This window comes from Triturus cristatus, chromosome 1_2, assembly GCF_964204655.1.
Source record: "Triturus cristatus chromosome 1_2, aTriCri1.1, whole genome shotgun sequence".
Taxonomy (NCBI): domain Eukaryota; kingdom Metazoa; phylum Chordata; class Amphibia; order Caudata; family Salamandridae; genus Triturus; species Triturus cristatus.
In genome coordinates this window covers 146075208-146090198 of record NC_140580.1, presented here as the reverse complement: position 1 = coordinate 146090198, position 14991 = coordinate 146075208, and the positions used below count along the sequence as shown (strand labels likewise).

The following is a 14991-nucleotide window of genomic DNA, read 5'->3' as shown; positions in this document are numbered from 1 at the left end:
TCTGTCATATGGTGTGGGGCTGCCCAGTGCTGCAGAGGTGTTTCGCAGAGGTAGTTGTCTGCTTTGTGAGTGTGTGGAGGTGGGTTAGAGCCTTCGGCGAAAGGGGGTCTCTTGAACATTTAGGGCAAAACAGATCTCGTCCACTTGGACCGTCTCTGGGCGACACAGGGACTGATGGTGACCAAACGAAACATGACCAGATTTTGGGGAGTGGACACTGCACCACAGTAAGGGACTTGAAGAGAGATATTGACTGGTGCATGTATGTGGAATAGGCAGTCTTTGAAAGTAGAGGATGTCCACATAAATGGACCAATGTGTGGGGGAAAGTGGAATGCTTATTGGGGAAACGTATGTATTCCTGTGCTGAGTGTTGCTCAAAACACTTGGGGACGGAAGGTCTGGACATACTTACAGATCTGAGAGTTGCTGGGGAGGAGCAGGGCATGTGGAAGAGTGAGTATTAATGGACTATGTACCACATTGTGCTAACAGACTGCTTGCCATCATGCATGTATCTAATTGTCACCCGATTGCTTTTTGATTTTCATGAAAAATAAAAAGAAATTAAAAAGCCCACAAAGTTCAAAGAGCAGGATATCAATATTAAAACCCCAGCCTACCTAAATCTCCCTGTATCACCTCTTTGCCGATGTGTTTCCTGCAGGGTATGTTGTCCCCTCATGTGACTCCTTGTGTGCTGCATATCTGTTGATATGTCTCTATCCTGTCATCGAAGCTGAACTGTCTTCTGGACCTTTGCACCTCTGCTTTGCCCATTTGTATTTTCCCCTTCTGTAATACAGATAGCACTGGTACATATATAGTGCTAGTGCTATCACCAGAGGGCATTCCCTCATTTGCATGGGTACATTGGTGTTGTTATTGAGGGTTTTCCACAGGCGCGGCTGGCACAAGTAACAGCGGTAGTGTGGGGCGGCCTCTAGAAGTCGACAGATGACGGAATAGGGAAAGTAAAATAAAAAAAATTCATTAAACCACTTAGCTTGCCCTCGCCGCATCGCCGATGCAGCAAGCACAAGGTATGTGGTTTTATTTATGTTATTATTTTATTTTCCCTATCCTGTCGTCTGTCGACTCCCGCCCCCCCCCCCCCCCACACCCCGCCCCACTGCTGTTACCTGTGCCGGCCGCGTCTGGTTTTCCATCATTGGGAAAAATTACATTTTTTGTTTATTTTGCAGTTGCTGAAGAAGACCACAGTGATTATGCCTGCTTTGCCTGCATCCTTTTAAGCCATGGTGAAGAGGGACTTATCTATGGGACAGACAGGGCAGTGCCAATAAAGACCATGACTACGCTTTTTAGAGGAGATAAATGCAAAAGTCTTGTTGGAAAACCCAAACTTTTTTTCATCCAGGTAAGAATTCTTTTGTCATTGTTGGGTTTTGAGGGTTCTACATTAGGTAGTTATATTAAAATGCATAGTTGAATAATTACATTTGCAAATAAATTACGTTTCTAAATGTTTTATAGCTTTTCACACGTTCTTTCTTGAGTACTTAACGTTTTCTGTACTGAGCCATAGCAAACGATTTATTCAGCTTTTCCTGTCCTGACTGCAAACATCCTAGTAATGACTCTGAGGAAAGAGAGATAGAAAGATTCTTTTTTGCCCAGCATTGGATTCTGAAGAGCCTTGGATGAACTGTCGCCTGTCATTAAATAGAAAGACTCTTGGTCACGCGCAGCATGCTGTAGTAAGTGAAAAGGGAAACATTTTATAACACACTATAATTACATACATAAAAGAATAATAATCGCAGAAAACTTTAATAAATGTTGAAATGGCCTTTTCACAGTGGTAGGACCTGAATTTCCACCCAGTACGCTCAATTTTAAAGAGGCTATAAATAATGCAGCTTTGTCAGAAATCAGTCCTTCCCATGCCTTCCATCGCCAATGAAGATTGTTTGCACAAGAGTTTGCTCTCTACAGTTTTTAAGGGGACCAATACCAGTTGAGTAGTATTTTGAAATACGTCTATTGAAGCCAGACCACTTTCAGCTCCCTATTGTAAATAGCAATTGGGGATATCCAGTCCTCGTCTAGGGCATTCTTTAACTAAAATGTTTGCTATCAGTTGCTAGTCTCCCAGGTCTATGCAGTGAAGCGCACGGACAGAATAAGGGTGTTCTGCAATACTGACACCACACATGTGGTCTTGACCCCAACACATTTTGCAAGAAAGAATTTGGGAAGCTGGGAGTGCCAGTGTGCTAAATCCAATCTTGCCAGTCAGTACATTAGTTGCTGATCCTTCCAGCACTGAGAAAAAGGCAGCTGGAATTTGCTGTGTGGGTTGTCAAATGTTTTCAGAGTATAATTATGCACCAGGTTATTCATAGCATAGTTAGGCAGCAGGAGACCCACTAATGCCAATTGAACCTATGGGCCGATCAATAGTCCTGCATTATTCAAAACTGGCATCCCACTGTGTAGTAATGTGTATATTAAGTGTCCTATAATCGAAAGGAGTCGGTATCTTCTGAATCTACCTTCCCACTGTCTCTCAGGGACAGGGGATTCCATCACCAGTAGGTCAGACCCATCAGACCAAGAAGCAGCTGGATCAGGAGTTACCCAATGCCTCCAAGCTTTCCATGGATCTAATTTCAGAGATTGTCTCTATGCTGTTATGTAGCCTTAGCTTAGACTTCTTCTTGGATGCTCTGAATGGGAGATTGAAGTCCGGTGACCCTGCTCCACTTGATTCTGAATGTCAGGTGCTGGTGCACCTCCAGCAATCCCTAGTGCTGCTCCTGGAAATTGCACTATAGTTCCGGACAATCTTTGCACACTCCATGGCAACAAGGACTTGCAGCTGGTGACAGCCTTTTCCAGCAAAGTGAAGTTCCTTAAGAGGCTGTATGTGTTTCTGATGAAATATATACAAAGTGTCACTGACAAATAGCTGCCGTAAACCCGTTCTTGATGATTTTGTTTAATTCATGGTTTTCTCCAGTTTGACTTATCAAATCTGGAGAAACCCATTTTTAAGAAAGATTAATTTCTTCATTTGTTTATTGTTTAGAGGTTGTTTCATCACCCATTAGCCTCTTCCTTTTTAGGTCTCGCCTGATCCAGCGCATGCGCTGGTCTGGCAAGACTTTTTGTGAGGGCTCAAAAACGTGCTACCATGGCCAGCCTAGAGCTATAGTGCATGTGCGCGGGCGCGCGCTTAGGAGCAGAGGCACCATATGGCAAACCTCGTCATGCTCATTAAGCGCCCGCGATCACTTTCACTTTCGCCCGCGATCACTTTTGCGGCGCCCCTTTGATGTTCTCGTTCAAAGAACATCAAACATCAAAGAACATGTTGTGTTAATGCTTTGCTGCGCCCGTTTGACTTACAATGTGCTTTCTCTTTCCACAAACTCGATGTTTGTGTTCCTTTATTTTGAGATGCTTTTAGTATTACTGTTTTGTGACTTAAAGAACATTAAGGAAATCTTACTGTGAGACTGGACAACGTTCACAGTGTCCTTTCGTTGGTGCTTTCATGAGGACATGATGAGGAAGCTGGAAACGTTTGGCACATTCTCTTTAAAAGCACAGCATGTTGGCGCTTGGTTAATCGATTAGACCTATGTAGCGCTTTAGATCTCAAAGCGCTATGGTGGGTGCAGCAGTTACAACTCTGGGGTGCAACTCACAAAGAGGGGGCAGGTTTGAGTGCACATTGGCTGCAGTCGAACTCTTAAGATGATGGGCTGTGTGTATCCATTATCAGTACTCAGTCTTCGCTAAGTGATCTTGTTTTGTTGTTGTGTCAATGCTTTGCTGCGCCCGTTTGACCTACAATGTGCTTTCTCTTTCCACAAACTCGATGTTTGTGTTCCTTTATTTTGAGATGCTTTTAGTATTACTGTTTTGTGACTTAAAGAACATTAAGGAAATCTTACTGTGAGACTGGACAACGTTCACAGTGTCCTTTCGTTGGTGCTTTCATGAGGACATGATGAGGAAGCTGGAAACGTTTGGCACATTCTCTTTAAAAGCACAGCATGTTGGCGCTTGGTTAATCGATTAGACCTATGTAGCGCTTTAGATCTCAAAGCGCTATGGTGGGTGCAGCAGTTACAACTCTGGGGTGCAACTCACAAAGAGGGGGCAGGTTTGAGTGCACATTGGCTGCAGTCGAACTCTTAAGATGATGGGCTGTGTGTATCCATTATCAGTACTCAGTCTTCGCTAAGTGATCTTGTTTTGTTGTTGTGTCAATGCTTTGCTGCGCCCGTTTGACCTACAACGTGCTTTCTCTTTCCACAAACTCCATGTTTGTGTTCCTTTATTTTGAGATGCTTTTAGTATTACTGTCACACACACAACCACACACACACACACACAACCACACATACAACCACACACCCACACAACCACCCTCACAACCACACACACACAACCACCCACACACAACCACACACACAACCACACACACACAACCACACAAACAACCACACACACACAACCACAACCATACACACACACATAACCACACAACCACACATACAACCACACACACAACCACACACACACACAACCACACACACACAACCACCCCCCCCACACACACAACCACACACACAACCACACACACACATAACCACACACACACATAACCACACACACAACCCCACACACACACAACCACACACACAACCACACCCACACACACAACCACACATATGCACATAACCACACACACACAACCACACCCACACACACAACCACATCCACACACACACACAACTACACACACACATAACCACACACAGCCACACACAACCACACACACAACCGCACCCACACACACACAAAACCACACACAAAACCACACACACAACCACACACACACAACCACACACACACAACCACACACACGCAACCACACATACACACAACCACACATACACACAACCACACATACACACAACCACACACACACACAACCACACACACACAATCACACACACAACCACACAACCGCACACAACCACACACACAACCACACCAAGCATTGGCATAGCCAATAGGTCTCACCTTTGGGACCTTAAAAGTGTTTAGCCACACAACAGTTGATGTGGTTGCACCAAGGATATTGTGCTGCATATCTAAATACTTAGAAGGTCCCAAAAGCGAGACCTATTGGCTATGCCAATACTTGTTTACAAGTGTATTCTCTTCACCTACCTTTCAGTTTCTTTAATACTCCTACATCTTTTACATTCCCACTTTACTCCTTTTTTCTTTTACTACGACTCCCTACCATCTATGTTTGCCCCATCCCATACAATCTTCCTCTGTTGCCTTCCCCTTTTAACTCCTTTAATTTCTTTTACCTCCCCTTTCTTTGATAACATACATCTTCTATCCTCCTGCTTTACTCCTGTTTTAATTTTACCTTTACTACTACTCCCTATACCTTTCCCCTTTCCCCACCCTATACCCTCTCTTCTGCTCCCTTACCCTCTTTTAATTCCCCTACCTTTTCTTTAATATCTACACGTTTGTACCCTCCTGCTTTACTACTTTTACTGTTTCTAATTCCCACTTCCCCATTTAACCTATATACATTTTTCCCTTTCCGATACCCCCGCCCCCTGTTACTGTTCCTCCTTTTACTCCCTTCTTTTCTTTTACCTCCCCTTCGCTTTTGTTAATGCCCATACATAGTCTACCCTCCCACTTTACTTCTTTTTTTAATTTTACTTTGCTTACTTACCTGAACCTTATCTATGTTTCCCCCCATGCTATACACTCTTCCCTCTTCCCTTTTTACCTTTCTATTGGTGACATATGCCGTTTCCACAAAAACAGACTACTTGCGTGGGAGAGATATTTAATCATTTTGGCATTTCTCTAATATATAGGGTCCGATTCACAAAGGTAAACTGAAACGAAAGTCTAACTTTACGACTTTTGGTATTCACAAAGGGCATTTACTCCTTGTAAATGCCCAATGTGAATACTGAAAGTGGTAAAGTTAGACTTTCTGGATCTTTTTGTGGCTACAGAAAGCCGTAAAATTAGACTTTCGTCTCAGTTTGCCTTTGTGAATCGGGCCCATAGTTTTGTCATCCTGATTCTCTCCAAGTGACTTTCGTCTTGCTGGAAAAAATTCAAACTAACGGTACACCCCCGAAGATGCATCTTCCAGGCCTCCTTCCCATAGGAAAAGCTGCACACCCAATGGCCAAGGCGTTTGGGTCACTGTGCATTAAACTCCTCAGCCTCTTCCAGTGGAGGGCAATTATGCACTAGCGGCAACCAGAACTTTCCTAACTAAGCTTGCCATTAAAGCCTATGTCCTTAACCAGGTTCCAACAATTTGAGAGAAATCGTTTTCAGATGCAGCTATCTCTAAGTTTCTACAGTATCAGGCACTCAACTATGGCCCAGAGTATGTGCCATGCCAAGGAGCCCGATGCTGTTTGGATTTTTTACTGGGCTAATAAAAAAAACCAAATAGCATGTGGCTCTTTGCGGGGGCTCAGAATTGTGTACCTGCGCCCCAGAAAGGAGCCAAACACTGTGTAATTTTTATCTTAGGATAAACAAAAATTGCAAACAGTATCAGACTCCTTGTTGGGGCACAGACTTCTAGCTCCTGCCCCTGAGTATGCTTCTCTTGGACTGAGAATCATTCTGATGCCAAGTAGCTGTGTAAAAACAACCAGGAAGTGGAGATTGGAAGGGGTAGGAGTAGGAACAATCCTAGTCTCTCACCTTCCAGTCCCTGCTCTGATGTCATTTCTTCTGTTGTTGGGGTGGGAGAGGAAGGGTGGTGGAAGGAAGGATAAGAGAGCTCGTCTTCCCCTCCATCTCCACCCCCTTCCACCCCCCACCAACAGAAAAAAGTTGATCGAGTTGGTGGGTATGGCTAGGGAGGAGCTGAGGGCAGTAATAGATGCCTTTGGTCCCTCCCGTAGCCCAATCCACCACTTCAATCCTTTGATGGACCTGGGAGGGCTAGGTATCCCTTCCCAGGTCCATCCGATATGTGTGACCTCACTAGTCAGTACCGGGAATGAATCGGGCACTAGCAAACTCCATAAAAGCTCCCCCAAAATGAGGAGGAGTTTGTCCGCATCGGGTTGGAGGTGGGAAGGAGAACAAAAACATATCTGAAAGAATGGCTACCATGCCCAGTGGGGCCCTTTCCCTATTGATGTGAATATATGTTATAATGCTGTCCTAGCGACACCTTTTCAGGACTTGCAGATCCGTCAATAGGTCAGTGAACTATTTAAAAAAAGAAAAAACATATAATTCAAATCAGTGACAAAATGAATAAGCACATGCTTTTTAGAACTTTTTCAATCAGTTGGGAAAACCAGGCACCTTTGACTTTATTCACCAAGATTTTTCTGCGAGTAAGGCTGTTACTATTCGCTCATTTCTGACTTGTTCCTACATTTGCAGGAGTAGGTCACACCTGCTAGTGGAAAAATGTTTGTGGATTTCCGATTTGGCCTACATTGTTCTGTTTTGTATAGCTCATCTTCCAGCAACATAGACTGGCGCCACTTTTGGTTGTTGGGCTGATACATTTGGGAATGTTGCCCTTTGTATAGGCCTGTAACAACCTGAGAACATTGTAAATTGTATGGAAGCATTCAAATGGACGTCTTTTGTGTGGTAGACATCCGTACAGTGCAACATTCAGTTCCACAGGTAGAAAAATACAAAGCAATGAACCAGTGAGAATCCAATAGAAAACTGTATTCTATTCTCATTCCTTTGAACATTGCTATGATTTTATTATCACTGAGAACAGATTTGGCTTGAATGGTGCTTAAGTGACATAGAAAGAAAACCTAAAAGAGGTAGCTTTAATAGGACATATTTCCTCAACAAATCTGTGCTGTGCTCGCAGTGCCTATGGCTGATGTGTGCAGGTGCAGACCCAATATGTCATCTTGTGTTTAGAAGTTCTAGAGTCCTTTCCGTCGAAATGAAAAGTCACTGTTAATATTCCCTAAATAAAATTAGCCAGATGAAAACACGTTTGTAGCTAAAAACTTATGTGATTTTTCGATGCAGCTCTTCTTAGTTCTTTTTCTCTAAAGGAAACATATTTGTCTGTGTTTGGAACTCTCAGGCTTGCAGAGGATCAGAATTTGATGAAGGGATACAGACTGACTCAGGACCCGCCAACGACACTCTGGAGACGGATGCCAACCCTCGATACAAGATACCGGTAGAGGCTGATTTCCTGTTTGCCTATTCCACTGTGCCAGGTAAGAAACAGGTCTAACTAGGTCTGAAAATATACTTCCACTTTGCCTCCTTTGTGTATGAAGGTAGTGTTTTGTTGTGCTTTTCTGGATACTGTGATCATTGGTTCTAGTTTTGCAAGTTATATTTGAAAATATGGCTGCCATGGATTCAAGGATCAAAGTTTGCCTCATTGCTTGAAGCCTTTCCAAAGTTTTCTATGCAAAAGGTAAGCAGTTTATAGCCCCTTGAACATCTTTGCTAAATTTTAAGCAGTCAGATTTCACTGAGCTTTCCAATGTTTTTTTGTGAATAGAATTATGAAAAGTGCAATATTGTACTCCAATCACCAAATACGAATGGATTGGTTGAGAGGTTTTCTTAAAGGTGTTGTAGATGGTGACCAGCTGGCTCTTAAAGTTTAGTTTAGTTTAGTTTAATACATTTATAGAGCGCATGGCTACACCACAACGGTGTGTCCCCGCGCTATGACACAAGAGAGAGAGAAATTGCAGCGAAAGAAGGGTGCTAGTTCTGAGTCTATGAGGGTTCCGTCCTGCTATACAGCCATGTTTTTAACTGCTTGCGGAAGTGTCTTTCGGAAGTTTCTGTTCTCAGGGTTAGTGGCAGAGTATTCCAGGTCCTAGCAGCTATATATCTGAAGGAGCGAGCTCCCATTCTGGCTTTATATATCCTCGGTGTTTTAACCAAGGCCATATCCGCGGATCGCAGGGTCCGACCAGGTATGTATTCAGTTAGGAGAGAAAGTAGGTATTTGGGGCTGGATTTCATAAGGATGCGGTGTCCGTAGCACAGAGCTTTAAAAATGACCCTCTTTCCTACTGGCAACCAGTGGAGTTTTTCCAGGGCGTTCTGTGAGTTAGCCCTCCTGGGAAGGCCAAGTACTAATCGGGCAGCGGCATTTTGTACCCTCTGTAGTTTCGCTATACCCCCCTTTGTTGTTCAAAAGATAGAGCACATTTCCATAGTCTAGTTGTGATGTTATTGTCGCATGTACAATGGTTTTCCTAGCGCTGGAAGGCAGGAGATTGAGAATTTTCCTCAAGACTTTGATAGCTCCATAGCATTTGCCCGCAACCCTATGTATTTGGTTGATAAAGCTCAATTTAGAGTCAAAGTAGATTCCTAGATTCTTTACTTCAGTTTTAGGGTTAGGCAATTGTCCTAAGGAGACTGGCCACCATGCAGATGACCATATAGTTGGCGATCTACCCACAATCATTACCTCAGTTTTGTTCCCATTTAGTTTGAGGCAATGGTTGGACATCCAGTCTGCCACCTCTGATAGGCATTGTGAGAAACGAGTGGCTGCTTGTTCCTCCTTTTGTGACAGTAGTAATTAGCTGTGTATCGTCAGCATATGAGACAATTGACACATTATGTTGTTCCACCTGCTCAGCCAGGGGGCCTACATATAGGTTAAAGAGGGTTGGGCTCAATATAGAGCCTTGAGGGACCCCCTGCTTCAGAGACATGCTCTTAGATATGTAGGGCTTCTGAGCCACTCTGAAACTGCGTTCAGAGAGGAAAGATCTCAGCCAGCACAGAGCTTTGTTCCTAATGCCACATGCTTCCAATCTTAGTAGTAGTAGCTGATGAGAAACAGTGTCAAACGCTGCGCTGAGGTCAAGAAGGATCAGAGCAGCAGTTTCCTCTTCATCAGCGAGTTTCCTTAGTGCTTCCGTGGCATAGAGTAGTGCCGACTCTGTTGAGTGTGCACTTCTGAAACCCGATTGCGAAGGGTGTAGTAAGCTGTATTTATTAATATGATCAGTTAGTTGTTTATTTGTGATTTTTTCCGCAATTTTTGCTACAAATGGCAGTAGGGATATTGGGCGTAGGTTTTCCAGTACAGTGTGTTTGATAAGAGGGTTCTTTTTCAAGGGTTTGACGATAGCTGGTTTCCATTTAGTGGGGACCAGACCTTCTTTGAAGGAGCGCGAGATAATGCCTAGTATATGCGGCAAAATGGGGTTGGCTCCTTCCATGATTATATCCGGTCTTGCAGCATCTAGTGGTGAGCCGGATTTTATTCCTCTGGCTATGTCAGTGAGTACAGCAAGTCTCTGTATAGTAAATTCGTCCAGTGTTCCACCTTCGTACGATTCCATACTAGAGTCTATGGTGCTGGTTCCTGATCTGGTCCCTCTAGAGGGAAGGTGTCATATATGTTCCTGACCTTGGTGGCACAGAACTCTGCAATGTTATCACAATTCTCCCTGGAGGTAGGGTACTCCTCCATCTCCTTATAGGTTTTGAGTGATTTCAGTATTGTGAATAATTCTTTAGGGGCGTTTTTAGCTCTGTTAATTTTTTCTGTGTAGTATGTGCCTCTGATTTTCTTAATTTGTGCGTGATATTGTTTAAGCTCATGCTTGTAATCTTCTCTAGCCCTATTGCAGTAGTTGATCCTCCAAGTTCGTTCCAGCTTTTTACATTTCTTTTTGGCTTCAGCCAATTCATTATTAAACCAAGGTGCGGTAGCACCCATCCTTTTCGGGATCCTAGTGCTCCATGGCGCTATTTCATTTAGTGTCTCAGAAATCCATAAATCCAGTTGGTCATTAGCACGATTTGTGTCCTTTTCAAATCTGGGTACCCTTTCTGTTAATGCCTGGGAAAAGGAGTTGGAGTTAAATTTACTCCAATTCCTAGTAGTTATTTCATGCTTAGGCTGTTTAGGGAATTTCCTGTGTGAGGGTTTAGAAAAAGGAACTAGGTAATGGTCTGACCACGGAATGGGACATGGAGGTCCGACCGTTAGGTCTTTGCTATTAGTAAAAATAGGGTCTAATATGTGACCCCTTTGGTGAGTAGGTGTTGTGACATTTTGAGTCAGATTTAGTGTTAGTAGGTCCTTACATAGCAGATTTACTTCCTGGTCTTGCTTATTATCAAAGTGAATGTTTAAGTCACCAAGCACCAAGAAGTTGTTGTGTCTGAGGGCTGGTTGCACTACTGTGTCTACCAAGCTGGTTATGAAATTAGTGGCTGGGCCTGGCGGTCTGTAGATTAGCCATCCGGCTAATATAGTACCCTCTATAGTTGATAGAGTAAAAGAGAAAGCTGCACAATTGTCTATATCAACTTGTTTGACCTCACATGTCATATTGCTATTATGTATTATGGCTATACCTCCTCCAGTTCGACCTACACGGTCCTGCCTCATCATTCTGTAATTATCATTCATGGTATCTAAAACATCTGGAGTGGAGCTCTCATTGAGCCAAGTTTCAGTCAGGAATAGTGTGTCTAACCTATGTTCGTCGAGCAAGTCCTTAATTTCATATTTGTGTTTGGCTAGCGATCTGCAATTAAGCAGAGCCAAACGTAATGTAGAGTAATTTGAGATTTGGCTCTCAGGCCTGAAATCAGATTGGCAGTGCAGGCACTTAAGAGTATGATTATCTACATTCAGCCTGTGTTTGCATGTTGAATTCAGAGGTTTGGATAGTATAAGTAACTCCCTTCTGTTGTATACAATCCTGTCTGTGGGAGGATTGGGCGCCGGGGACCTGGCCCCTGGGCCCGGACGGGCGCGGACGGGCGCAGACGGGCTTGCCTTCGGCGCGCCTTCGGTGCGCCAGCGGCGCGCCCGCTGCGCGCGTCCACTGCACGGTCGCTTGCACATAGATTTAAATAGAGGAGTCAGGTTAGCTCCTCCCCTTCTCCCTCCCGGAAATGCGTCTGTCTGCCCAGCCGCGCCCTCCACACAAGCCGTGATGGACCGGGGCGGGCGGAGCAGCAGCGCTCAGACAGGTGAGAGTCAGTAAAATATTCCACAGTTTAAAAACAAGACAATTCCTTTAAAAACGCGCTAAACTCGTGAAAATAGCCGAGTCACTCCGCACTGATTTTAAAATTAGTCTATTTACAGTCTGTGATAAAAGTCTGTGATAAATGCGTGGCTCATAAAAGATTAAAAGCACCTACTCATTGCGTGTGCCTTCTCTCCTTGTGTCAGAGCGCGGTCGCTTGCACATAGATTTAAATAGAGGAGTCAGGTTAGCTCCTCCCCTTCTCCCTCCCGGAAATGAGTCTGTCTGCCCGGCCGCGACCTCCACACAATCGGCACAAGCCGTGATGGACCGGGGCGGGCGGAGCAGCACCGCTCAGACAGGTGAGAGTCAGTAAAATATTCCACAGTTTAAAAAACAAGACAATTCCTTTAAAAACGCGTTAAACTCGTGAAAATAGCCGAGTCACTCCGCACTGATTTTAAAATTAGACTATTTACAGTCTGTGATAAAAGTCTGTGATAAAAGCGTGGCTCATAAAAGATTAAAAGCACCTACTCATTGCGTGTGCCTTCTCTCCTTGTGTCAGAGCGCGGTCGCTTGCACATAGATTTAAATAGAGGAGTCCGGTTAGCTCCTCCCCTTCTCCCTCCCGGAAATGCGTCTTTCTGCCCGGCCGCGCCCTCCACACAATCGGCACAAGCCGTGATGGACCGGGGCGGGCGGAGCAGCAGCGCTCAGACAGGTGAGAGTCAGTAAAATATTCCACAGTTTAAAAAACAAGACAATTCCTTTAAAAACACGCTAAACTCGTGAAAATAGCCGAGTCACTCCGCACTGATTTTAAAATTAGTCTATTTACAGTCTGTGATAAAAGTCTGTGATAAAAGCGTGGCTCATAAAAGATTAAAAGCACCTACTCATTGCGTGTGCCTTCTCTCCTTGTGTCAGCTGGACGTAATGTGGAAAACACGTAGCTAACCTAATATATGTTTATGACTCTACACCAAACAATACTACTGGGTTTACGCCATTTGAACATCTTAAAGAAAAGGAAACCCGGCACATTTGTGTTAGGAAAAAATATAGCAATGAAACAACGCAAAGCAAAATAAATTGTTATAAATTAACAACATGGTAACTTAGAAGTTGGTTATTTAGTCAACATTGACTCCATCAATTTGATTAAGAAAAGTGAGACCAAACTATGGAAAGTTCATTAAATTGGTAAAACATTTGTACAATTGAATAATGGGACTTGGTGGAAAAATACAAGCATTACGAAATACAATGGAAGCAAAGAGAATCTTTTTATTTTAAAGATCAAACATTACATTTTGGTGACAACAGAAATTCTGTTATTCATCATTACGACACAGTGCCTCAAGCTATTCCATTAGGCTCCAAACCCTCAGCGTTCCCCACCAAAGAAAATATTGAGAATCCTGGAAGAAAATGTTATTAGCAGTGAGTATGACTGTCACAAACAATGTGAGAAATGTGTACTATCATCCATCTAAAACTGCTAATAGAGCAACAGATGTGAATGGTCCATCAATTTTTCCACAACAATCAGTTGTTCCACAACAATCTTTACTGTCCCAATAGATTTTACTACAAGTTGATGATTGTACTTTGCAAAAATACATATTTTATGATCTCTCAAGTTCTTTTACATTGTAGAAATGTTCCCTGCAATATTAATGATTATATTGTTGGCTGAAAATCATTCTGGGTATATGAATTATTATACGTGGTCTTGCTTTAAGATGTCATTTTCCTATTGATTATGGTTAGGCTATCTGGTTTTAGGTTTAAACCTATAATAACTGATAAAACCCCACTGAAAGGAAAATAGCCATCACTGGTGTAAACATATAAACACTGAAAAAACACCTCCACGACCACAAACTAAGTGCTATTCAAAGAAAGGAAAAGATGAGTGAAAGTGTTGTTTTTATTTCTTCCTGAAGGGGCCAATACAATGTAACTTTGTTATACAAGGCAGCAACAAGTAAGACTAGGCTAACATTATTCTGCTTGAGTTTTGTTGTTTAGGGATGTCACTAAAATATTGTCTCTTCTTCCTTGTGCTTTTTTCATTTTTGTGGTCTTTGGTCTAAATATGCAGTGTTTAGAAGCATATTTTAGGTCTTATTTGGTTATTTTATACACTGTAGAGAATCAGGAAATATAGAAATCATATTTGATATTTTGGCTACATTTGATTTCACTAATAGGTAAAATGGCTGGTTTCATGAGAATCTTTCCGAATATGTACCATCACATTTACCCACAGACAGAGAATGGGTGAAATCCTTTGATACATCAGCCCCCTTTTCTAGTGAGTCAGTATTGATTGCCAAACACCCTAGGCTTTAAATATTCAATGCAAGGTGTAATGACAGGTATATGTAAAAAGAATGTTGTCACCAAACATCTGAGATCGTGGTGAAAACATGACACCAGACTATGGTAAACATTGAACGCAGTGCCACTTGGAATGCTGCTGAAAAAAGTTCCTACCAAGTTCAATTAAGATTGGAGTGATATTTTTTGTATTTTCAGTAATTCAGCTATGTATATGAAAATGTTGTATGATGACCTGTCAAAGTCGATACCTGAGCTGAAGTGCTTCCCTGTAAGAGAACCTTGTCACTTGCTAGATGGTATGCTGAAAACATCTTTACAATCTTCAGAGTTAATAAAGAATGCTATTGACTTTGTACTCCATTCTGGTGCACTGTTTCGTTATGCCTAGGAATAAAAATGCTAATATGTTTTCATTTTGTGCTTTGTGTGGCATCAAAGGAAGAGTCATCCTAACTGTGTCATTTAGCAAGTGGATTCTCAGGCCTAGAGGCTGTGAATGCCATATTATCCATGTGGCGACCGTTTACAGAATATGTGCTTGGTGATGATGCTAAAGACAAGAAATGTGATGATCTTTGGTCACATATTGATAATGATGTGAAAAAAGTACAGTCTACTG

General features: G+C 42.8%; 1 protein-coding gene across 10 annotated transcripts in view; it reads left to right on the top strand.

The window, feature by feature from the left end:
• Positions 1-14991, top strand: part of LOC146866977 (caspase-7-like) — a 400007-nt gene that overhangs the window by 353798 nt on the left and 31218 nt on the right. For all 10 annotated transcript variants that reach the window (XM_085603337.1, XM_085603340.1, XM_085603338.1 and 7 more), the window contains 2 exons: positions 1206-1381; positions 8126-8264. In XM_085603337.1, the coding sequence (XP_085459463.1) occupies positions 1206-1381; positions 8126-8264 (315 nt within the window). The remainder of the gene's footprint in view (positions 1-1205; positions 1382-8125; positions 8265-14991) is intronic.